Source organism: Nuphar pumila, chromosome 13 (genome assembly GCF_984573655.1).
Source record: "Nuphar pumila chromosome 13, dmNupPumi1.hap1.1, whole genome shotgun sequence".
In the NCBI taxonomy this organism is placed as follows: domain Eukaryota; kingdom Viridiplantae; phylum Streptophyta; class Magnoliopsida; order Nymphaeales; family Nymphaeaceae; genus Nuphar; species Nuphar pumila.
Genome location: NC_143261.1, coordinates 49,406,971 through 49,433,363, shown reverse-complemented (window position 1 = coordinate 49,433,363; position 26,393 = coordinate 49,406,971). Strand labels below are relative to the sequence as shown.

General features: G+C 37.2%; 1 protein-coding gene across 1 annotated transcript in view; it reads right to left on the bottom strand.

The window, feature by feature from the left end:
* LOC149818319 (THO complex subunit 3) overlaps positions 1–26,393 on the bottom strand; it is a 27,169-nt gene extending 776 nt beyond the window's left edge. The window contains exons 1-8 of the mRNA XM_089986499.1: positions 26,275–26,393; positions 26,115–26,210; positions 24,262–24,391; positions 1,908–1,999; positions 1,292–1,360; positions 748–805; positions 459–558; positions 186–272 (exon numbers count right to left, since the gene is read on the bottom strand). Coding sequence (XP_089842625.1) covers positions 186–272; positions 459–558; positions 748–805; positions 1,292–1,360; positions 1,908–1,999; positions 24,262–24,391; positions 26,115–26,210; positions 26,275–26,340 — 698 coding nt within the window. The 5' untranslated portion in view covers positions 26,341–26,393. The remainder of the gene's footprint in view (positions 1–185; positions 273–458; positions 559–747; positions 806–1,291; positions 1,361–1,907; positions 2,000–24,261; positions 24,392–26,114; positions 26,211–26,274) is intronic.

Sequence of the window (26,393 nt, the reverse complement as noted above, 5' to 3'; positions counted from 1 at the left end):
TTACAACCCTAACCAGCATTGGCAAGCCAGACCAACATGGACCCACTCCAAGTCCCAGGTGGATGGGACCTGGAATTTGGAATCTAATGAAACTAAGCAAATTGTATCTGAACCAGTCATTTTTGCCCTATTGAAGTCTGAAATAAGACAACACAATTTAAACTTTGTTGAAAGTTGAAACTTACTCAAGTTTTGTAAATGTTTGAACACAAAGCATCTCTGACATATCCCAAAGGCTGACCAGTGCATCGGCACTCCCAACGGCAAAGTATCTGTCATCTCAGAAAAAATGATCCGAAAAAAAAAAAGGTGTTTTAGAGTGTTGCTTATAAATTGAACCTTCCCAAGCATTTCAATCCTTAATTTTGAGTTTACACCAAACAGCAAACATGAAGTATTGTTCAACAATAAAGCAACATAAATGAAAGCAAATGGTAGAGATATGAAATTTAGTAGACCTTCCTACGGGATCAATGGCAATGCAGTAGCAACCAGCTGTATGTGCAACGAGGGTGTGAAGTGCTCTAAGGGATGGATAAGCTAGCACCTCTACAGTACCTGTGTAAATTTTCAATTGTTAGTTTTCATAAATTAGGAACAAGCCACTCATACAAAATCCATCGAAGCAACACCAAACAAATGATAGAAGTTCTCCCTTGCTAACTTAAGGGCCTAACGGCCACTAGGAAGCCTAGTCAACTGCAAGGTGAAAGACCATGGATAGAATACTGAATTTGGCTACTTCACCATTTCCTGTAGTGAGAAAGAAGACCTCCCCTGTCGTGTCCCACGCAATCTCATTGACCTGAACATAAGCACAATATGCAGGGCTTTACTGTCATAAGGATATTTCCAAAGAATAAGCATCTTGTTTAGAAAGGATCAGAGTGATAAGCATGATGACCAAAAATGGAAGTAGGTAAGAAGTCATAACAAACCTAAAGCTGACCGCACAATGAAAAAGTCATATGCAGCAAATCCCTTTTGTGGAAGAATCTACTTTTTTTTTAATTACAAAAAAAGAAAAGGATTGCTAAGGAAATGCAAACCAGTCTGCAGTGTAATCCAGACAAGGCACAGATAGGGTTAACCGTGTGGGAAAAATGAAGACATCATCTATAGTCCGCCTAAGTGACTTACATGTGAGGTTATCTTGAGTGGATGACAATCACAGGCATGGTTTCATAGACTTTTAAGAACAGAGAAGAGCCGATTGGACCAAATGAACAACTGCAAACTCTTGAAAGGAGAAAAAATCAAATACTCATTAAACCACTATGTTGTTACTCACCTCATAGCTGAACTTGCGTTTGTGGATTGGTTTAAATTTACGAACATCCAGTATTGTCAGTTCATCATCCTGCAAGACAAATAGACACTTAATGAGCTCCTGCATGACAATACAATTGGATGCTAAGAAAGAAAATATATATTACTAACAATGAGTCTGTATCAGTGTGACAAATATCGCGAGATTTACAAAAATCTCGCGATAATATCGTGAGAAATTGCCTGAAAGTTTAAAAGGGCAATTTCTCACGAGATTTTCAAAATATTGCGAGATTTATGAAAAAAACATAAAAACCGCGATTTAAACACGATATTTACATTTTAAACGGCTATTTGTCGCAAAAAATCGTGTATTTTTATTTTCAAATAATTTTTATTAATATTTTCTTATAAAAAATAATTTATTTATTTATTTGTTTTTTATTGCAGAGATTTTGCCAAAAAATGCGAGATTTATGGAATTTTTTCAATTTCTCGCGAGTTTTTGAAAAATGAGAAATTGCCGATAAAAATTTTGTCACTATGGTCTGTATATCTCCAGAAGGAACAATGTAATGACAAAATGCACCACAGCTTACTCTTAAGCTGGAAATAAGGTGACAGATTGCAACACATACCCTGTTCCCAACAGCAATGTGTGTACCATCAGGTTTAAATGTGATATTTATATTCTCACCACTAAGTTCTACTTGTTGAGTGCATTTTCCACCTGAAATAACAGGCCAGAGATAACATCAACATTTATCTAATAACAACAATATAAGTTGAGAATACAAGTGAAAAATCAAATTACACACCTGAAATATCAAACTATTTGTAACCCAAGGATTATGATACAGCATTCATTAATGTCATAACTTTGTGTCATGATTCTGCAGTTTTCAATGCTTTCAAAAGTCAATTTAATTTTCCATAGTAGTCATTCCCACATACTTTGGGAGATCTCCACATTTTGGGAAAAAAATTATCTTCCAAACATTGATGACAAATTTGTTACATTTTGTGTTTCCTAAAAAGTGAAAGGTCATGTGGTACGTCTGTAAGTGATTACAAACCTTATTATGACTGCACACAACCTATAAAAATAGGAAACAACCAGAAAGAAAATATGAACTGGACAGAGCCATATGGAAGCCAATAGGGAAATTGGTTTCATTAGACAAGAAGCAGGCTTCCCATCATTGCGATGACAAATTTGTTACATTTTTTGTGTTTCCTAAAAAGTGAAAGGCCATGTGGTACGTCTGTAAGTGATTACAAACCTTATTATGACTGCACACAACCTATAAAAATAGGAAACAACCAGAAAGAAAATATAAACTGGACAGAAAGCCATATGGAAGCGAATAGGGAATTTGGTTCCATTAGACAAGAAGCAGGCTTCCCATCATTGCAATGACAAATTTGTTACATTTTTTGTGTTTCCTAAAAAGTGAAAGGCCAAGTGGTACGGCTCTAAGTGATTACAAACCCTATTCTGACTGCACACAACCTATAAAAATAGGAAACAACCAGAAAGAAAATATAAACTGGACAGAAAGCCATATGGAAGCGAATAGGGAAATTGGTTCCATTAGACAAGAAGCAGGCTTCCCATCATTGCGAAGATGATGCATCACACTTCCATTTTTCTGGGGAGCATGATGTTTACAGCTTTAGAAGTGCACCCTTTGCCAGTTTTGATATCTTGATAGAGCTAGAATGAATAAAAGATTCCTATTGAAAGTTCTATTTCCAAATAAATGCACATGCATTTACACAAATATGTGTTTGTATGCCTAGGCTATGTCACCTGGGTAAGGGTGTGGGTACAAACCTGGCAATTCCAAAAAATATGGGTACGGGGACACGGATATATATATATATATAACATAAATACAAAATAAATTTAAAATAAACTGACTATATATGTTATATCTAAAATGTATATTATATACTGAAAATATAAAGTTATAAACTGAAAATATAATTATAAATTATAAATTATAAATTATAAATTATAAATTATAAATTATAAATTATAAATTATAAATTATAAATTATAAATTATAAATTATAAATTATAAATTATAAATTATAAATTGAATACAAACTTGTATGTACGGAGGGTAAAATTATGTGTCCAGGTGTCGACATGTGTCGACACAGGGACACACGTGTCAGCACGGGTACAAAGAGAAAAATGGAGTGTATGTGTGACATAGGGTTGGGGATATTACATTTTGAATAGAAGATGTGGGTTACAGAACTTATGTATGCATATGTGCATTTATGTTATTTGTGTTAAAATGTAAAACTGTACACACACATATATATATATATATATATATAATATTATTATATATATATATATAAATATATTTTTCATTTCTTTCTTTTCTGTAATTTTTTTCCTTTATTTTTATTTTTTGTCTTTATGTCTTCTAGTTCAGTTTGAACTAGAATGACTGTTGCTAGTCAAGTCCTGTCCAGACTTGACTAGCAATAGAGTTGTTGGACTAACACAATCCAACAGCTCTATTGAGTCCTCTTTCAGCTGTGTATATAAAGGGGTGCAGCCCCTCTTGTATTTTAATTCCAATGCTTCTTAAGCAATTGGTTTTTCATATCAATAAAGAATACATTTTTATTTTTATTTTTATTTTGTTTCCAGATATACCCTTTTTAAGGGTTATGCTTTAGTGTCATTCTTGACACTTGCCCTTGTGAATCTAAGCTCGTGTTTCGAAGATCCCCATTTCATTTCATGGTATCAGAGCCGCAGAAGTACTAAATCTTGAGGAAAAGCTGCCTCGGTTTTCGTGCCCGTTTGCAAAAGTGTTCGCCACTTGAAGAGAAGTGTTTTATCACTTCATTGGGGAAGATTTCACATCTTGTTGTATTGTTTTTTCTTCTTTCTTTTTCATTTTCCTTCATGTTTCTCTTCTATCCCTATTCTTTCTCTCTTTGTAATCGATGGATGACAATGATAAAGTCACCATCATGCCTATGAAACTAAGTGATACGAACTATGTAACATGGGCTTCAATCATGAAGCACCATATATGGGGAAAAGGCCTATGAGGGATTGTGGATGGTTCTGATTCGGAACCTAAGCCATCTCTTACTAAAAAGAAGGGAGATAAAGAGGTCCCTCTATCGGAAGAAGAGAAAATCACGGCTATTGCCTCATACGAGAAAACATGGAAAGAATGGAGAATATCTCATGCGAAGATAATGTCATGGCTTACCAATAACGTTGAAATTAAAAAATACTCAAGTCTTTCCAAATTTGATCATGCCGATAAGGCATGAGAATACCTTAAGAATATATATTCCCTTAAAGATATTGCACACGTGTGCAACCCCCAAGAAAAAGTTTGAATGATGACACAAGAAGACAAAACTATTCGTAAATATTACAATGGGTTGTCCGAACTTTGGGAAGAACTTTCCCTTTTAGAACCAAAGTGGCATTGTGTCGAAGACATCGAGCTTCGTCAGAAACAACTCGATGCTGAACATTTTTACCAGTTTATCACTGGAATAAGGCCGGAATTCGAAACCACTAAATCGGCCTTACTTCACCGGAGGAAAATTCCTTCTATTGTTGAAACTATTGAAGAGTTAACAATGGAAGAAAATTGTCTCCGAAAAGGTTCTTCAAAAATTGAAGATGATTCCGTTTTAGCCGTGTCTAGACCAGGGAATCATGTTCGACCATATAGGCCTCCTCACTTTAACCGACAAAATGGTGACTATGATAAGAAGAAAGTTATTTGTCATCACTGTCATGAACCGGGACACTACAGACTACAATATCCCAAACTTAAGGAGCTGAGAGAAAAAAAAGTTGCAATTCTGGATCGGAGTCTAAAGATCAAGATGCACCAGTTTCCCTGGTCCAACTAATGGAGATTCTTCAGTCTCTCATCAAAGGTGCCTCTTCCTCATCTGAAGCTTCAACCGGCGCAGCAGCCTCATCTTTTTCTGATCCAGGTAAAATTTCTTGGTTCCTTGACTCTGGTGCATCTTTTCATATGACCCCAAATAATCAAAATCTATCCAAATGTGTTAAAAATAAAACAAGTGTGTCAAAGGTCTTTACTGCTGATGGGACTTCTATTGAAATAGAAGGAATATGAAATTTTGAAAAAAATTATAAAACAAAGAAATTTCTATTCCAGAAATTAGACATGTTCCCAAATTAAATTTAAATCTTTTATATGTATCTCAAATTTCTGATTATGGGTGTAATATTTCATTTTCTTCTCATGGTTGTTGGGTACAGGATCGACAGTCAGGCAAGCTGATTGGGGAAGGCCATAGAGAAGGAGGACTATTACATGGATTTTTTGAAAATGCCGAAGAAAACTTTTTGTTATAATATTCAAAAAATAGAGTTGAAACTATGGCATAAGAGACTTGGTCACCCAAATATAGCCAAAATCCAACATTTTCCAAATCTAGGGAAATTTTGTCTGAATAATTTAATTGTAAAGATTGTATTCTCGGCAAAATGAAAAGATTATCATTTCAGAATAGAACCTTTTTCTCTTCAAGACCACTTGAATTAATACACTCGAATGTTTGGGGTGCACCAATAATTTCTAAAAGAGGATTTGTTTACTATGTTATTTTTGTCGATGATTTCTCCCGACATACGTGGATTTACTTTCTCAAACATAAGTCTGAAATATTTTCATACTTTCAAACTTTTCATAATATGGTTAAAAACAAGTTTCAAAATGATATTACTATTTTTCGCATAGATTCAGGGGGAGAGTTTTTATCCACAGATTTTCAAAATTATCTTAAATTGCATGGCATCACACATCAAAGATCTTGTCCTTATACACCTCAACAAAATGGACTGGCAGAACGAAAACATCGCCATATTATAGAAACCACTAGGATATGTCACATGGATGCGGGTGCGGGTGCGGGTGCAGGGATGCAGCACTTCCAAAAAACCCAGATGCGGGGGTGCGGCAGGGGCAAAAATGTAAAAATAAATAAAAAAATATATATATATATAATTTTGAAGTTTTAACAGTTTAACATTTAACAATTAACATTGTCATAATATCATTCATTATGCATGCAGTATATCAACCTAAATATCAAATTATCAATCAAATAAGTAAATGCTCCCACCTCTATTTTCCTCATTTTTTGCTCACGTTGATCCTGCAAGCCGAATACCAAATATAGCTTCAATGGAACAAATAAACAGACCCCATAAAGAGAATACCAAATATAGCTCAATGGAACAAATAAACATATCCTATAAGCCAAATACCAGATATAGTTCTTGTTGAGAATAGGTGGTTTTTAGGTTAAGTTCTCTTATATTAGAGGTTTTTTGAAATTTTATTCTCATAAGGACTTAGATGTAATTTTCCTTTTTTGCCTCTCTCTATTTAATATAGAGAGAAGCCCTAATGAGGTTTATCGAGTTCTCTGTTTCTTGTGCAGCCGTCTCTCTCTTTCTCTCTCTCTCCTCTTCTCTCTCTAGGGTTCGGTTCATCTTCTACATGGTATCAAAGCCTAGCCGATCGTGGGAGCGTGATCGACTGTGACGTGGGAGCGTGATCGAGTGTGATCAAAACACAGTCGATCATAGAGGCTTTCTTGATCGTGATCAAACTTCGATCAAATGAGTAATATTTCAAATCAGGTCAGCGATTCAAAATTTTTTTAAGATCTGATGACAGATCTGGGCATGCTGTTGGTCGTGGATACTTGCTGTGAGTTTCGTAGCTCCTCGTTTTTTTTTCTCTTGACTACCTACTGCCTCGTTGGTAGTTCCTGCCATGATTCTCGTGACTACCTACGCTGGGAGTTTGATTGCTGTTCAGATCTAAGGAGAAGATCTAAATTTGTTCTCCTCATCTGGATTTCCTGCTGCGACCTAGTGTTGCCCAGTCTTGTTTCTGCTATGACGTGATTTTTTTTGGTTCGTGAGTTGTCGAGGGGTATTCCTGATGGTTGGGAGTAACAAAATTTTTTTTCTGTGTTGCCGTGAGGTGCTGAGTTCTTGTCGAGGTGTGTTCCTGCTGTTTGGGAGCAGCAAAATTTTTTTTTTGTCTTGCCGTGATTGTTGAGTTCTCGCCTGTGCTGATTGCGTGTGATCAGAAGCTGATTGCGTGTGATACTTACTGGATGTTGTGCCTTATATGTCGGAGAACAGCAGGTGTAGTGAATATTTTGTTTTGCGACTGCATTCTATCATTTGTCGTGATGTGTTTGGGTGCAGCAATGTTCGTGATTTCTGTGGGATCGACAACAACTGAACTTTAGTTGTTTTTAGTGGGTTGGTTTATTTCAGAATGTGGTTTTCAGTGACTCCCTGCTGTGTCGAGTTTTTTTTTTAAGGAAGCATGGTAGCTTAAGTTACTCTTCTGTCGTGGAAAATAGCAGGTGTGATTCCCTGTTGGGTTGAATTTTATTTGTGATTCCCTGTTGGGTTGAATTTTATTTTGTGAGTGGGTTGTTGCTTATTGTGGGAACAGTAGGTGTGGTTTCCTGCTGAGTTGAAAATTCCTCTTGAACACTTGTTGTTCAAGTGAGGTATTTTGTTTTTTTCAGTATGACTGAAACTTCGAAATGTGATTCCAAAATGGAACATATTGGGGAGTATAAGGCTTTTGCCAACCCCTTCTCGTATGGCTCTTCCGTAAGGTTGAATGAAACCAACTATGCCAGGTGGTCCAGAACTTTTATGATGTCGGTATCTGGACATCGTCGAAAACATATTTTGTTGGAAGGCGAACCCATTGAGAAATTGGGAAAATATGTTACTTGGGATGAAGATAATGACATAGTTATATCATGGATCATGAATAGTGTCGAACCCCATATTGCAGATGGATTGATCTACTATAATACAACCAAACTAATGTGGAACAATCTTCATGATACATACTCACAAGAAGCGAATGTGAGTCGTATCCTGCAAGTCGAACATGAAATATATAACTTGCAACAGGGAGATCAGACCTTGGCACAGTACTATGCCTCTGTCAAAGCTGCGTTTGAAAGACTTAATGCTCACAGGCCTCTTTGTTGCTCGAAGCAAAAGGATCATCAAGAACAAACCATGGTTGCTCGTTTTCTTACAGGTCTTTCTTCAGATTTTTCTGTTGCAAAAGTTCAAATGTTGACTGGTTCAGATGTTCCCACTCTTGCTGATGCTTATAATCGTCTGAGTAGACTTGCGATCTCTGCCACAATCTCAGCCTGTGACTCAGTCATCTGCTCTTGTTGTCCCATCTAGTTATGGGCGTGAAAATATTCAGAATATCAGAGGACGAGGACGTGGACGTGGTATGAGAGGCAGAGGAAAGCTTCAATGTATATTCTGTGGAAAATCTGGACATTTAGAAGATCGTTGATGGGATAAGCATGGTCGGCCAATCTCTTCTTCATCCAAGTCATATACCCCTAAAGCAAATGTTACTACTATTGAGGCAACAAATGCACAAGAGAATATCACTGCAAATGAAAGTAGTATCACCCTTAGTCGTGCGGAATATGATGAGTTGATTGCTCTTCGACCTTTGAGTTCCACCACTCCTGTAGCTGGTGTTGCCTATTCAACCGGAAATCATCTTCATCCGAATGATAGTAAGTGGGTTATTGACTCTGGTGCATCCATACATTTGTGTAGAAATTCACGTGTTTTTTCAAATCTAAAGGTCATTAAGGCTCAACTTGGAGTCTCATTAGCCGATGGGAGCTCCTCCCCGGTCGCTGGTCAGGGAAATATTTCTATATCCTTCTCATTACAGTTGAAAAATGCTCTTCATGCTCCAAACTTTCCTCAAAGTTTACTTTCTGTTAGTTGCCTTATAAAAGAACAAAACTGTAGAGTAATATTTGATCCAATGGGTTGTCATTTCCAGGATTTGCTGACGGGAAAGAAGATTGGTGGAGGCTATGAAGAAAATGGAATTTACTACCTACATCATCCAATGGGTTCTGTTCATGCTGCAGTGGAACATTCATTCAGTCCTGTTCAGTGGCATCGTCGTCTAGGTCATTCTTCATTGTCAAAGCTTCGGTCGGTCTTTCCTCATATTCCTTCCACCACATCATTTCAGTGTGAAGCATGTCAGTTGGGCAAGCATCATCGAAGTTCGTTCCCTTCGAGTCAGAGTCAGTCTAGTAATAAAGTTTTTGAACTTCTTCATGCAGATGTATGGGGTCCTAGTAAGATTCCTACTAGGACTCAGTGTCGTTATTATCTTGTTATTGTTGATGATTTCTCTAAGTTATCATGGGTATTTTTAATAAAAGAACGATCTGAAGTTCCAAGTCTTATCAAATCCCTAATTCTTGAAATAAAAACTCAGTTTAAATCTATTGTCAAGATTGTTCGCACTGATAATGCTCTCGAGTTTAAATCAAAAGGTCTGTTACAATTTTACCAAGATCATGGCATCCAACCCTAAACTTCCTGTGCCTATTCATCTCAACAAAATGGGGTGGCTGAGCGAAAACATCGACACCTCCTTGATGTTGCCAGGACCATTATGATTCAATCCAATGTTCCTGCGTTATACTGGGGTGATGCGATTACCACTGCTTGCTATCTGATCAACCGAATGCCTTCGTCTTCTGTGGGTGATCAAATTCCATTACATATCCTAAAACCTAATGCCTCACTTTTTTCTTTCTCACCAAAAATATTTGGATGTGTTTGTTTTGTACACAAACTTGGCCCTGACCGTGATAAATTAGCCGCTCAAGCTACAAAATGCATATTTATCGGTTATCCAAAAAATCAAAAGGGCTATCGATGTTATGATCCTATTTCTCGCCGAGAGTATGTCAGTGCGGATGTATCTTTCCTGGAATCCTCTCCATATTACTCTAGTTCCGGTTCCCCGCTGCAGGTTGATCCAACTGAGTCTTTTCCATTACCTATACCTCCTTTTCCTTTGGAATCTGTGCCCTCCTTACCGAACCAAACTTCATCCTCGTCCAGATTTAATAATCCTCCATTGGTATATGTGCGTAGAGCTCCACTTCCGCAAGAGCCTTCATCTGTTTCTTCTCCTGAGGTAAGTTCTACTGACAATAGTGATCTTCAGGATGATGATAGCAGGCCTATTGCTCTACGAAAAGGGACAAGACAATGCACCTTATATCCCATATCTCATTTTGTCTCCCATGCCAGAATTGGACATCAGATGAAGTCTTTTATTTCAGCCTTGTCTGCTGAAACCATTCCTCTGAACTATCAGCAGGCAACACTTGATAATCGCTGGAAGCTGGCTATGCAAGAAGAAATGATAGCTTTGGTATCTCAGCATACCTGGGATCTAGTTGATTCCCCTGCAGATGCTGACATTGTTGGATGTAAATGGGTATATACAATAAAGTACAAATCTGATGGTTCTATTGAAAGGCACAAGGCCAGATTAGTCGCGAAAGGGTATACTCAGACATATGGAATTGACTTCTTTGAAACTTTTTCTCCTGTTGCACGGATGGGTACCATTCGTCTTGTTCTCTCAGTAGCTGTTCAGCATAGTTGGAGCTTGTGTCAATTAGATGTGAAAAATGCATTTCTTTATGAGGATCTATCTGAGACCGTTTACATGCAACAACCTCCAGGATTCGAGGTTGAGGGGGAGTGTCAGAAGGTGTGCAGATTGAGAAAGGCGATTTATGGCTTGAAACAAAGTCCTCGTGCATGGTTTCAAAAGTTGTTTGAAGTGATGTCAAGCTTTGACTTTAATAGATCAGCAGCAAATCATACACTTTTTATAAAGAAAACTAGCTCTGACATAGTTTTTATGGTGGTATATGTGGATGACATCATTCTTACAGGAAATGATGTGAAAGCTATTGAAGCCACAAAGGCTCATCTTCAAAAACACTTTGTTACAAAAGACCTTGGTTCACTCAGGTATTTTCTGGGTATAGAAGTTGCTAGAAGCCGTGAAGGGATGGTTTTGTCTCAACGAAAGTATGTTCTTGACTTATTAAAGGAAACGAGCATGTTGGGAGCTAAACCAGCAAATATTCCCATGGACCATAAAGTTCAGTTGTTTGAAGAAGGGTCAAAACCAGTTGATAGCAAAAGCTATCGCTCCCTAGTAGGGAAGTTATTATATGTAACTGTGACCAGACCGGATATTGCTTTAGCAGTAAGCAAAGTTAGCCAGTTTATGGACAAACCAACTGAGGTACACTGGAATGCAGCCATAATGATTCTCAGATATCTAAAATCCTCTCCTAGAAAGGGGTTATTGTTTAGGAAAGGTGGAACTCTGGAGATAGTAGCCTATTCTGATGCTGACTATGCTGGATCTGTAGTAGATAGAAAGTCTACCACAGGATTCTGTGTGTTTTTGGGAGACAACTTGATTTCATGGAGAAGTAAGAAACAAAATGTGGTTTCCAAGTCGAGTGCAGAATCAGAATATCGGGCTATGGCCCAAACAGCTGCTGAATTGATATGGGTTCATACTGTTCTTCATGATCTCCAGGTGAAGGTTTCCTCTCCAATGACCATGATGTGCGATAACAAAGCGACAACATATATAGCAAACAATCCTGTCTTTCATGAGAGAACAAAGCACATTGAGGTTGATTGCCACTATGTAAGAGACATGATTCAAGCTGGTCATATCACTACAAAATACCTAAAGTCGGAAGACCAAGTTGCAGATATGTTTACAAAGCCTCTTGCTAGGCCAAATTTCTCCAAATGTTGTGACAAGCTGAGCATGATTGATATCTATGCTCCAGCTTGAGGGGGAGTGTTGAGAATAGGTGGTTTTTAGGTTAAGTTCTCTTATATTAGAGGTTTTCTGAAATTTTATTCTCATAAGGACTTAGATGCAATTTTCCTTTTTTGCCTCTCTCTATTTAATATAGAGAGAAGCCCTAATGAGGTTTATCGAGTTCTCTGTTTCTTGTGCAGCCGTCTCTCTCTTTCTCTTTCTCTCTCTCTCTCCTCTTCTCTCTCTAGGGTTCGGTTCATCTTCTACAGTTCTCAATGCAACAAATAAACACATTACTATAAGCCGATTACCAAAAATAGCTCAATGGAACAAATAAACAAAGCGGTCAAAACTCTAAACAAATTCAACATCCCATAATATAACCATCAAATCACCACATGCACCCCACATTCATAAAAGAGCTAAGCATAAAGCTTGAATATTAAACAATCAAAGAAAGAACATACGAAAAGAGGGGGGGAGGGAAGGGGATGAGTTTTTACTTTATAGTGGCAGGTCCGTAACTGCACTGAACGCAATGGCTAGCAGTAATGGCGTAGCTCCCGTTCGCGACGATCAATCCGGCGTCGGAAGCGTATCTCAGAAACCCAGAAGTACAAGCTACATTCAATCCAAACCCCAAAATTTTCATCGAGAGAATACACAGAAAGGACTATACTCTCTCAGGAAAAACGAGAAAGAAATCGAGGAAAACGAAACGAGAGCGACTGGAACCTGCCAAGGGGACGGCGAGGATGTCTCCGGGGGCGATGGCGGGGGAGCCCATGGCATTGACGGCCATGAGGTCGGAGAGGGTGGTGTTGTACCTGGCAGCGATGGCCGGAAGGCTGGACGACGTAGGACAGGTAGAGGACGGGGAGGCCGTTATCGGAGGAGTTGAAGCAGGCGTAGGGGAGGGGGATCTTGAGGGGCTGGCCGAGGTCGATGAGGGTGGTGGCGGATATGCCCCTCACCAGTTGAAAACAGAGGGAGCAAGAGGGGGGGCTCGGCCCCTCCCCTGATGACCCAACAAGAGAGCGAGAGGGTGCAGGGGGGCTCGGCCCCTCCCCTGCCGACATAAGAAGAGAGCGAGAGAGGGTACGTACCTGCGAAAGGAGAGGAGGAGTCTGGGAGGTGGAGCTGGGGCGTCGGTAGGAGAGAGCTGGAGCTCAGGGGGAGAGGAGAGGAGAGATTAGGGGCAATATTTTTTTTGCCCTAATCCTCCTTTTCATCGGGGAATTTTTTTTTAACGCCAAAAAGTGGACAAAAATGACCCTGGGTGTGTTGACCGCACCCAGGGTCGTGTTGACCGCACGCGCACGCGCACCCGCGTCGCGTTGCATCGACGCGGGTGTGACACCTGTTTTGCCGAGTCCCTGTGACTTAGCCACTAGGACTTTATTAATAGCAAATTAAGTTCCGAAAGACTTTTGGGCAGAAGTTGCCTTAACTGCCACCTATCTCATTAATAGGATGTCATCTTCTTCGTTACAAAATATCACTCACATTGAAAAACTCATAAACATTTCTCCATACTACTCTAGACTAAGAATATTTGGGTGCAAATGTTTCATATTTACTGACAAAAATGATAAACCTTCCCCTCGTGCGATTCCCTGTGCCTTTTTAGGATATACTGAAAAACAAAAAGGTTATAGATGTCTTGACTTAAAAAATAATAGACTATATGTGTCTAGAAATGTTTCCTTTCTTGAAAAGGAGAGCTTCTTTGGTTTTAGAAAATTAAAAGACGTCACTGAGTACTCCTTTTTGCTAGATCTAACATCAACATCTGATGAATATGACCTTGACTGTAACTTTGATGATGATCAAAGAATTATTGATCTTAATGTTGAAAATGAAGAAGTTCATAGAAATACTAGTATTCAATATTCCAGGCGACAAGAGTCTAATCCTCCAATGTGCACTTGAAAAATATTCTAAAATTCCAACTAGACAATCATCCTGAGTCTCGAAGCCTCCAAGAAAGTTTATATCATACGAGTCTTTCTCACCCACATATAGGGCAGTTATTGCATTAATTCACTCATATGAAGAACCATCCACATATTTTCAAGCAAAAAATAATATCAAATGGATAGAAGCCATGAAAGCTGAATTATATGCACTTGAAAAAGCTTCTACATGGAATATTCAAAATCTTCCTCCAGGAAAGAAAACTATAGGATGTCGATGGGTTTATAAAATTAGAACCAAGAGTGATGGTACTCTTGAAAGATATAAAGCCCGTTTAGTAGCCAAAGGTTATGCCCAAGAATATGAGATTGATTATGAAGAAACCTTTGCTCCGGTAGCTCGTATGACAAATGTCTGAACCTTAATTGCCTTAGCTTCTATCAAAAAATGGTATACTTTTTCAAATGGATGTCAAAAATGCTTTTTTAAATGGAAAGCTAGTTGAAGAAGTATACATGAAACCCCCTCCTGGTCTAAGTATTCCTAAGGGTAAAGTCCTTCGCTTAGAAAAAGCTCTTTATGGACTTAAACAAGCACCAAAAGCTTGGTATGATAGGTTTAGTCGTGTTATGATTGATATTGGTTTTCAATTCTGTTTAACTGACACTGCTTTGTTTATTATGAATTATGATGCAGGGATCATTGTGCTTCTTCTCTATGTGGATGATATGATCATCACCGGAAGCGATAAACAGGGAGTTGAAACAATCAAAACACTTCTTAAATCTCATTTTGAAATGACTGATTTGGGCTTGTTGAGATATTTTTTAGGCATTGAAGTTGCTTATTCTCCTAGAGGATATTTATTATCTCAGACTAAATTTGTTTTTGATATTGTTTTCAAGTCTAGTATTACTGATGATAAGAAAGTTGACACTCCAGAAGTTGTTAATGTTAAAATGAAGATTGATTATGGAGAACTTCTTGCAGACCCTACTCCTTACAGACAGCTTGTCGGAGCACTTTCCTATCTATCCATTACCAGACCAGATATAGCACATGATGTTCATACAACAAGTCAATTTCAACATGCTCCTACTTCTGTTCATATGGGAGTAGTCATGCGTATTATCAGATACATCAAGTCTTCTCTTTCACGAGGACTTTTCTTATCTTCCTCCTCTTCTCTTGATTTAATTGCATATACTGATGCTGATTGGGGAGGTGATCCCAATAACAGACACTCAACCACTGGCTTTTGTGTCTTTTTAGGGGAATCATTGATCTCGTGGAGGTATAAAAAGCAGCAGAAGGTATCTCTCTCATCCACCGAAGCTGAATACAGAGCCATGACAACCACGACCATGGAAGTAGTTTGGCTCCGACGACTGCTTGCTGACATGGGAGCTGAAGCAACAAAGGCTTCACAAATGTGTTGTGACAACAAAAGTGCGATCTACATTGCCAGTAACAGAACATTCCACGAACGCACCAAACACATCGAAATGGATTGTCACTACGTCAGAGAGGAATATCTACACGGGATAATTGATCTGCCATATGTCACTTCAGAATATCAGTTAGCAGACTTCTTTACAAAGCCTCTCGCTGCTCCCCGATTTCACTTTCTCTTAGACAAACTTTCGCTCATTGTACCGTAAGTTTGAGAGGGAGTGTTAAAATGTAAAACTATACACATATGTATATATAATAATATTATATTATATATATATATATTTCATTTCTTTTTTTCTGTAATTTTTTTCCTTTATTTTTATTTTTTGTCTTTATGTCATCTAGTTCAGTTTGAACTAAAATGACTATTGCTAGTCAAGTCCTGTTCAGACTTGACTAGCAATAGAGCTGTTGGACTGTGTCCAACAACTCTATTGAGTCCTCTTTCAGCTGTGTATATAAAGGGGTGCAGCCCCTCTTGTATTTTAATTCCAATGCTTCTTAAGCAATTGGTTTTTCATATCAATAAAGAATACATTTTTATTTTTATTTTGTTTTCAGTTATACCCTTTTTAAGGGTTATGCTTTAGTGTCATTCTTGACACTTGCCCTTGTGAATCTAAGCTCGTGTTTCGAAGATCCCCATTTCATTTCAATTTGAGCTAGGCGTAAAAGTTTGTACATTATTGTTTCTATTGAAACTTCAAGATGCTAGATACAAGTATAAATATGTAGTTCTTTGTGGTTTGCAGGTTGGGTTATTGAAAACTAGTGCACTAGAAACCCATAGGATAGAAGATGTTCACAAATGATTCAAAGTAACCAACTTGGTAAACATGGTCAAGAAATTATGTAAATCTTTTAGACAACAAAATCAAGTACACGTGGTCCATTTAGTTATGCTGTTATGTGTGTATTGTTGCCGTAGTGATCATGCATATAATTCAGGGTTTATTAACATTTAAATATGCATGATTTTATGAAATAATGTTTCAAAAACCCAATTTTATGTTAGTTTTTGAGTAAATGTGCTAAAATGATTTAAAAATAGAAAATGCATGAAAAATAGTTTTATTTTTACATTTTAATACATATTTTAGTTTTTGTTATATTCATACTAGTTTAGTTTTAGTTTGCAATTAAAAATGAAATAAAAAAAATTAATAATAATATAGAAAAATATTTTTTTCATTTTAAGTGTTTGTTTTTTTTAAAAAAAAAGAAAAAAAAAATTAGAATAGTTTTTTTTAGTTCTTCATAAGTAAGTTTTGTTTTTAAATCTTTGAAAATTTTATATAGTTTTTGATTTTTGAAAATTGCAAAAATAAACACAAACCGGTTCACCCGGTTTGCTTTTAAAAAAAATAAATAAACAAACCGGCTTGAACCGGTTTGCATTTGTTTCAAACCGGTTCCAGCCGGTTCGTTATTTTTAAAAACCCCAAAAACAGGGAGCGGAAGGGCGCCTCCTCCATTCACGCCCAAACCTTCCTCTTTCCCCTCTTTCCCTCTCTTTCCCTCTTTTCTCACCATCTTCCACTAACACCGGTGGCTATTCCCTTCCCTACCTTCCCTTTCTCCCTCTTTCTCTGTCAAATCCGGCAACCGGCGGTGGTGGAACTTCCTTCCGGCGACGGCGGCGGTGGTGGAGGTCGCCAACTTCTTCCCTCAGGTTCACGGTGCGGTGAGTGCTGAGTCTTTCTCTTCTTCTTCTTCTTCTTCTTCTTCTTCTTCTTCTTCTTCTTCTTCAGAACTTCCTCTTCTTTTTCATTTCTATTTCTTCATCCGTTTCTTCTTCTGCAGCTTTTTCTTTTTCCACTTCTTCCGACCTCTGCATCTTCTTCTTCTTTTGCAGCTTCTTCTTCTTCTTTCATCTTTAGCTTCTTCTTCTTCATCTGATATTCTTCTTCTTCTTCTTCTTCAGCTTCGTTAATTCTTTTTCTTCATCTTGTATTTCATTTCTGATTGTGCTGTTTTACTTCTGAAAAAAAAAAAACGGGAATAAATAGATCAAAATACAGATTATGTAGTTGTTCTGGTTTTTATCAATTACAGATTTGTTCAATTTTTTTAGATTTGAGTTCCTGTTATGTTTTTTTTTTTTTCTTTCGGTTGTTGTTTTTCATTCATTAAGTTTACTCTTTTGCATTAGTTAATATCATGTTTACTTTCATTGAATTTCTGATTTTTTTAGTTTGGCATATTCTGTTTTACATTCTTTCATGTAATTGTCTATTTGATTTTTGTGTTGCTGCTATAGTCTAGGTTAGATCGATTTTTAATTTTTGTTCTGCAATTCATATTTGTTGTTTTCTTTTATTCAATTTACATATTCTTAGTTGCTTTCAATTCAATTGCTGTTTGTTGAATTTTACATTTCCTGTTGTTAGTTTAATTTTCCTGTTTTCTACACAATTAGTTGCCTTTCTTCTGCAATTTGTTCGTTTGTTTTTGTTCATTCTGAAATTCCTGTTTTTCATTAGTTTCTTATTATCTTAGTTGTTTTCTTGTAAATCATTTCATGTTTGCTTTTATTCTTGTAGCAGTTATTTTCTAATTCATTGTCTAGTATACATGTTATTTCTTCTATATCTGGTACTGCTCGTGTTCCTTTGAATTGTGCAGGATAGCATAGGAGTGGAGCGGAAGCGATTACGTGACACGAAGTACGAAGAATAAAGTCTTTTTACTTTTTAGTTTAGATTTAGGAATTTAAGTGGGTTTGTAAATATTGCACTTTACGCCCTCTGCGAAGGGTATTCATTTGTTGTAATAGTTAGTTGTTTTTACTTTTCTGAACATTTTACATTTCAAATAATTCGGTAATAAAGATTAGTTTAGACTTGTGTTTTTTAATACAACATATTCCCGTTCCCTGAGTTCGACCCGGTCTCATCCACTAGTGAGAACCGGTTTTTATTATTTGATGTCTGGTTTTCACATGCTTTTCATATAAAAATCTTTTCAAAATTACAACGATTTAAAAGAAAACATCAAATTTTTGGCGCCGTTGCCGGGGAACGGCGTAATATTAGTATTCACTTTATTGCCTAGTGTTTGTGTTGCATTTAGGTTTAGAACCACGTATGTGCATATCTTAGAGACGAGCTTACTTTTCTGCACAGCCCACCTATTAGGATTCCCTTAGAGGTGACTGTGTACGATTGGTACCGTACACATAGATTTTATATTTCTTTGCATAATCTCTTTTATGTGTAACTGCGTGGTGTTTGTTTAGTTTTTGTTGTTTTTAGTTCACTCGCTTTGTGGTTTGCGTGGTTTGACTGCTTAGTGCGTTAGTTAGGTAGAAAACCCAAAGTTAGGACGTGTGCTACACCGGTCTACTCTAAGGTGTACGCAATGGCTGACGATCATCAATTGATCCGTCCTTTGAGGGAGTACTTCATGCCAAATACGTATACTCCCACCTCCTGCATCACGAGACCTGATGTAGGAGCGAGCCATTTTGAGATTAAGGCCAGTGTGATTCAAATGTTACCCTCGTTTTATGGCCTTAGCAATGAAGACCCATATCGTCATCTCGACGAATTCCTTGAGATTTGCTCGACTGTGCGAATCAATAATTTTGGAGACGACGCTATGAGGTTAACTTTGTTTCCGTTCTCTCTCAAAGATAAAGCCAAGCACTGGTTAAAATCTCTTGAAACGGTTCGTATTACTACTTGGGAAGGAATGCAAAAAGAATTTTTAAAAAAATATTTCCCAATTGGTAAGACGAACCAGTTTCGTAAAGCTATAACCAGTTTTTCTCAAATTGAGGGAGAACAATTTCACGAGTCTTGGGAGAGATTGAAAAATCTTCTCCGCAAGTGTCCCCATCACCAGGTGCCTCGTTGGCAGTTGGTGCAGTATTTTTATGACGGGCTTACTGAAAAGCATCGTCAAATGGTTGATTCGTCTTGTGGAGGCACTTTTATGCTCAAAAGTGAGGACGAGGCGTGGTCTCTATTCGAGACCTTGAGTGAAAACACGATGCATCATAACTTGTCTTCACGGCTCGATAGGACTACATCTCTGTCTAGTGGTCCTAGGAAGGTAGGGATTTCCGAAGTTGGGTCCGAGTTAGAATTGCGTACTAAGGTTAACCAGTTGACTAGGAAGTTAGATCAATTCCTAGCCAATTCTTCGAGAAATCCAATAGAAAGAGTGTGCGAGTTATGTGCTAGCCCTGCACACTGTGTTTCTTATTGTCCGGCAGCTCCATTATATCCTGAATTCGTTCAGGAGAAGGTGAATGTTGCCCAAGGTTTCGCTAGATCCATGCATGATTCATTTACACCATCATATAACCCAGGTTGGCGAAACCAGTTCATTTCCCCATCCCATCAGCCTTCCCAGACACAGTATAGACCCAGTAACCCTTCACAAGGTTACTCGCATCCTATATTTCCACAGGTTCATTCCCAGTATTGTCTACCTTCTCCTCAGGAGCCCATTCCAAGTTCATCATTTCAAGAGAAGATGTTAGAAGCCTTTTCTGATATCAAGGCCACTCTTTGTTCCCATACGCAGTCAATAGCCAAGCTAGAAACTCAAATGGGACAGTTAGCTCAGACATTGAGTAGACAAAGTCAGGGGAACCTTTATAGTCAGTCTGTTGTCACATCCAAGGGAGAGGATTCCATGTTATTTGACTTGCAACCCACTACTTCACATCATGAGCAAGTCAAATCTGTTACATCTCTTCAGTATGGGAAGGCGTGTCACCCTACTTAGGAATCGACTCATGAACCCCATATCATTTCTACTGACGAGTCGATCTCCATGATACCTCAACAGAAGGGGCCTTACTCACAGCATACATTTTCATCATATAAAGCCCCATTTTCTCAGCCTTTAGGATCACCAATTTTTAGTAAGCAAGAGGTACAGATGCAGAAGGTGCTTAATCAAGTCAAGCCTGATCATATTCACCACTTGTCTGAAGTTGCATTCATTGGTACTCGGTCGGTCCTAGACTCTCGATTCTTGACCAGTCTCTCAGATGACACTAATCTCCGTTCTTCATGTCAAGAGAGTCATGGTGCTACATTTGGAGGTAGAAGGGATGGAAACACAGTGCGTAGTGTCACAGATGACACTCTTTTCTTCATAGAGCCCGGTTGAGTCTGACTTCATGTCCATTGATCTCATGGACGATGAAGGATTTTTCTAGGGATCCGTCTGGCTGGGGACGTGAAACTTAGCGCTTTATGGGAGGCAACCCATATCTTGTATATTATTAGATTTGCTTAGAATTTATAGATTTTATTTTGCTTGTACTTTTTCATGAGTTTTTCAGGTTCTTTTTGTTTCATTCATGAGTTTTGTGTTTTGTCATGTATACATTGCATTTATTACATTCATAGAACATGTATTTTTAATTCATCTCAGGTCATTCTACTCTTTTCCCTCATTTATTTCTCTCATGTGCATTCACTTAGTTTCATATAAGCATGGGGGAGTGCCACTGGGACAGTGTCATTCAAGCATGGGGGAGGGTGTAGAGTGCACACCTTGATATTTCTGTTTAAGTTCTTGCACATGTTTACACATCTATCATGAAAAGTAGATTTTTAAAGAAAGAGTTTGAACTTATATGAATGTTATTTCAAATCTAATGTTTTTAGAGGATTTTTAAGCCCCACGAAAAATTTTTCTGACATAGATCTAAAAATTATGGTTGTTTATGCAGATTTCGAAGAAATGATGATAGATACATGTTAGAGTTTATTTTGAATCATAAATATGAATATGCACAGTTTTATTTTTGAAAAACTAAGCAAATGAACAAAAGTGTTAAAAAAAAAAAATGATGATGTCAAAAGAAAAAATAGCATGCGTTAGGTTGTTTGGATAATTTCACAATCCTTAGTAGATGGAACTTAGATGTAAGTTAAAACTTTTAATTCCATTTTCAAAAAGGAGAGTGGAAAACTTCGTGATCCTAAGTAACTGAGAACAGATACAAGTTGAAATATTTGACTCTCATGTTATAAAGGTGAATGAAGGAAGTCACTTTTATGTCTTAGTTGATATCTTTTGGTATATATTGAAAAAGTATAGAAGATATTGACATTGCACAAGGCATAAAAGCAGACCACACGCAAGCTATAAGAGAAGAATAAGTGTGCAAAAAGAAAAAGCATGAAAAATGAAAAAAAGAGAGAAAAGAGCTTAAAAAGAAAGAAAAGTTCAGTGCTTAGAAGTGATTGAGAAAACCTGTGCAGAAAACATATGAGTGAGGATAAGTAAATGATAACTTATTTTTATTGGATTTTCTAAGAATAAAACATAAATAATTGTGATATTTAGAAAAGTGAAAGAAATTCTTTTTCTGTGGTGGTATATAAAAGACTCTAATTATGTCTTGATTTTTTTTGTAACATGAAATATTTGTGAAAACAAAGTCTTTAATTACCTACTGCTTATGAAAATGTGTAATATTCTGCATACATGACAGAGATGTTTGTGGGTAGCATCACTGCAAACCCTCACGAGACCTTACTCGTCCACTGGGGTAACCCAAGGGTTGAAAGGGCTTGTTGCATGAGCTAAATGCAACCGTGATTCCTACGAAAGTGAGTTAGGTGATAGTTTGATTTCTTGCATTTTTCTAGTTTGCTCGAGGACTAGCAAAACATAAGCATGGGGGTATTTGATTATGCATATAATTCAGGGTTTATTAACATTTAAATATGCATGATTTTATGAAATAATGTTTCAAAAACCCAATTTTATGTTAGTTTTTGAGTAAATGTGCTAAAATGATTTAAAAATAGAAAATGCATGAAAAATAGTTTTATTTTTACATTTTTATACATATTTTAGTTTTTGTTATATTCATAGTAGTTTAGTTTTAGTTTGCAATTAAAAATGAAATAAAAATAATAATAATAATATAGAAAAATATTTTTTTCATTTTAAGTGTTTTTTTTTTTAAAAAAGAGAAAAAAAAATTTAGAATAGTTTTTTTTAGTTCTTCATAAATAAGTTTTGTTTTTAAATCTTTGAAAATTTTATATAGTTTTTTATTTTTGAAAATTGCAAAAATAAACACAAACCGGTTCACCCGGTTTGCTTTTAAAAAAAATAAATAAACAAACCGGCTTGAACCGGTTTGCATTTGTTTCAAACCGGTTCCAGCCGGTTCGTTATTTTTAAAAACCCCAAAAACAGGGAGCGGAAGGGCGCCTCCTCCATTCATGCCCAAACCTTCCTCTTTCCCCTCTTTCCCTCTCTTTCCCTCTTTTCTCACCATCTTCCACTAACACCGGTGGCTATTCCCTTCCCTACCTTCCCTTTCTCCCTCTTTCTCTGTCAAATCCGGCAACCGGCGGTGGTGGAACTTCCTTCCGGCGACGGCGGCGGTGGTGGAGGTCGCCAGCTTCTTCCCTCAGGTTCACGGTGCGGTGAGTGCTGAGTCTTTTTCTTCTTCTTCTTCTTCTTCTTCTTCTTCTTCTTCTTCTTCTTCTTCTTCTTCTTCTTCTTCTTCTTCAGAACTTCCTCTTCTTTTTCATTTCTATTTCTTCATCCGTTTCTTCTTCTGCAGCTTTTTCTTTTTCCACTTCTTCTTCCGACCTCTGCATCTTCTTCTTCTTTTGCAGCTTCTTCTTCTTCTTTCATCTTTAGCTTCTTCTTCTTCATCTGATATTCTTCTTCTTCTTCTTCAGCTTCGTTAATTCTTTTTCTTCATCTTGTATTTCATTTCTGATTGTGCTGTTTTACTTCTGGAAAAAAAAAACGGGAATAAATAGAACAAAATACAGATTATGTAGTTGTTCTGGTTTTTATCAATTACAGATTTGTTCAATTTTTTTAGATTTGAGTTCCTGTTATGTTTTTTTTTTTCTTTCGGTTGTTGTTTTTCATTCATTAAGTTTACTCTTTTGCATTAGTTAATATCATGTTTACTTTCATTGAATTTCTGATTTTTTTAGTTTGGCATATTCTGTTTTACATTCTTTCATGTAATTGTCTGTTTGATTTTTGTGTTGCTGCTATAGTCTAGGTTAGATCGATTTTTAATTTTTGTTCTGCAATTCATATTTGTTGTTTTCTTTTATTCAATTTATATATTCTTAGTTGCTTTCAATTCAATTGTTGTTTGTTGAATTTTACATTTCCTGTTGTTAGTTTAATTTTCCTGTTTTCTACACAATTAGTTGCCTTTCTTCTGCAATTTGTTCGTTTGTTTTTGTTCATTCTGAAATTCCTGTTTTTCATTAGTTTCTTATTATCTTAGTTGTTTTCTTGTAAATCATTTCATGTTTGCTTTTATTCTTGTAGCAGTTATTTTCTAATTCATTGTCTAGTATACATGTTATTTCTTTTATATCTGGTACTGCTCGTGTTCCTTTGAATTGTGCAGGATAGCATAGGAGTGGAGCGGAAGCGATTACGTGACACGAAGTACGAAGAATAAAGTCTTTTTACTTTTTAGTTTAGATTTAGGAATTTAAGTGGGTTTGTAAATATTGCACTTTACGCCCTCTGCGAAGGGTATTCATTTGTTGTAATAGTTAGTTGTTTTTACTTTTCTGAACATTTTACATTTCAAATAATTCGGTAATAAAGATTAGTTTAGACTTGTGTTTTTTAATACAACATATTCCCGTTCCCTGAGTTCGACCCGGTCTCATCCACTAGTGAGAACCGGTTTTTATTATTTGATGTCTGTTTTTCACATGCTTTTCATATACAAATCTTTTCAAAATTACAACGATTTAAAAGAAAACATCACGTAGCAAGCCCTCATAACTATCTAGCTCCTACATAGATTATGTGATGGTTTAAAGGAAATACAAATACCATCAAGCACAAAACTAGAAATATTCATAAACAATGCAATTCAAAACCAAAAAGACACTCAGTTTCTTACTACGAGCATCCCATAGGCGTACAGTCTTGTCTCCTGATGCAGTTGCAATCAAATCAGCATGTTTGGGGTCCCAACATAGTTGATCAACACTATCATTATGCCCTTTTAATTCGATGTCCTTGACCTTCCCCTACAAATGTATGAGATAAATGAATGAACAGACAAATGAGTACAAGTGCAAGCATACTTATATTTGTGTAATGAGAACAATATGTTGAAAAAACAACAGCGATCAGATGAATCTTACTTTTCCGAGATCTATATAAACTTAGCCAATTTAAAGTCATTAATCTTATGTATATCCATGCAATTTTTCCTTTTTACCCAGCTTGTACAACCGTTTGCATTTCTTGATAGCCAAGCCAGGGGATAACCGCCCTTGGGATTTGAACTTGACACCCCTTGGTCCACCATAATTTTAGACCCTAAAATCTTCTATATTTGTATTTCCTCCAGCTAATTCAAGAACATAACTCAACGGTGGCCATCTAACAACAGGTAGAAATTTGATATCCCAATTGACATTCAGTTTGGATAATCATTAAGTCAAATAGTTCAACATAATTATCTGTTACTACAGCAAGAACACAACTCAACGGTGGTGACAACTCACACTATGAAAAAAAAAACTGGAGTTTCTCCATCAAAATTCCAAACTTCTCTTCATGCCAGATTTAGTTCCCTCTTGCCTCCGGTGAATGTTCAAGAAACAGTGCATCTTCTTATTCAGAACTTTTTGTCACACATGCAGGTTGCATGTCTGCTGCTTCAACATCTAAGGCTGGAATGATCATTTATATCTCACCGTAGAAAACATGTGTCATAAGCCCCACTGCATAGAGTCTACATGTTTGTGTGGTCATCTATCACATTGGTCCTCAACAATGCAGGTACTATAACTGTGGCCGGTGCAAATGACGTTGAGATGGACGATTCTCAAGAAAAAGTCCATTTCTTGATATCACAGAAGACGCTGGTAGACAGCTAGATATGTAACTTACCAACCTAATCTAGAGCTCATTCATATAAGAATAAAGTCTCTTTCCTAAGACTGATGTATTTGGTCAGCTGGTACCAATTCATTAAACCAATCACAATTAACAAACATGTAAATTATGGTTATTTTTTACCTAAGAAGTGTCTTATGCATCCACAACCCTTCTTCTGTCCAGTGAACTTCTAAGGCCCTTGCACCTATATTCCAACTGATGAAATGGAGTGCTGGAGAATAGAAAAATACCTTTGGTGACTCGAGACAACCCTCGACAACTAGCTGACTGTGGAAGAGTTGAACGCTCAATTAGGCCTTGAAATCCCAACTGAAACAGGCCTAAGCATTCACATCTTACCCTTATTTAATATCTTGCAGCTCCTTGCAACTGCCCTAATGTTTGATCAAATGTATCTTTTCCACCCCTCTTAGCAGTATAAATTGTATCACCCACTTGGCTGATCATCAATGCCCTTTCCTACTTCTCTTAGCAGTATCACTAGTTTTTCACTTGATTGCAAATTGTTCAACACAACCAACAAACATATTGCGAAATCATGATAAAAGAGGAAGAAATAAAATGTTGGGTATGAGCCATCATATAGTATGAGTTCCATGGTCATTAAAGATTAGAAAGAACACACAAAATATGAGCAATCATACAATACCATTACTCAATCAAGAGAAGATCTACAACCAATTCACAAACTACCAACAAACAATAAATGGTTGCAATTACCAACTTATGCCAACTCCAATTCGGAGGATAGAGAAAAAATAGAGAAACAAGAGGGTGGAAGAAGAGATTAGCAATGATAACGGGTAAAGAGAAGAATAGGTAGAGAGAGAAAGAGGGAATCACGTGGCCGTGGGGTTCAATGTGCCAAACGCGCGCGGTCTGGTCGACGGAACCCGACGCGAGCTTCGTCCCCGTGCAATTCCACGCCACAGAGTGCACCTTCTCACAAACACAGAGTTAATCATCACGATGGTTGCAGAGAGAGAGAGAGAGAGGGATTTACCTTCTTCTTGTGCCCTTGATACTCTCTGGTGTGAAGGCCTTTGAAGGGGCCAACGGCCTCCGCCATCTCTCTCTCGCACACACACCTGAAAACACACACACACACACTCTCGCGCGCAC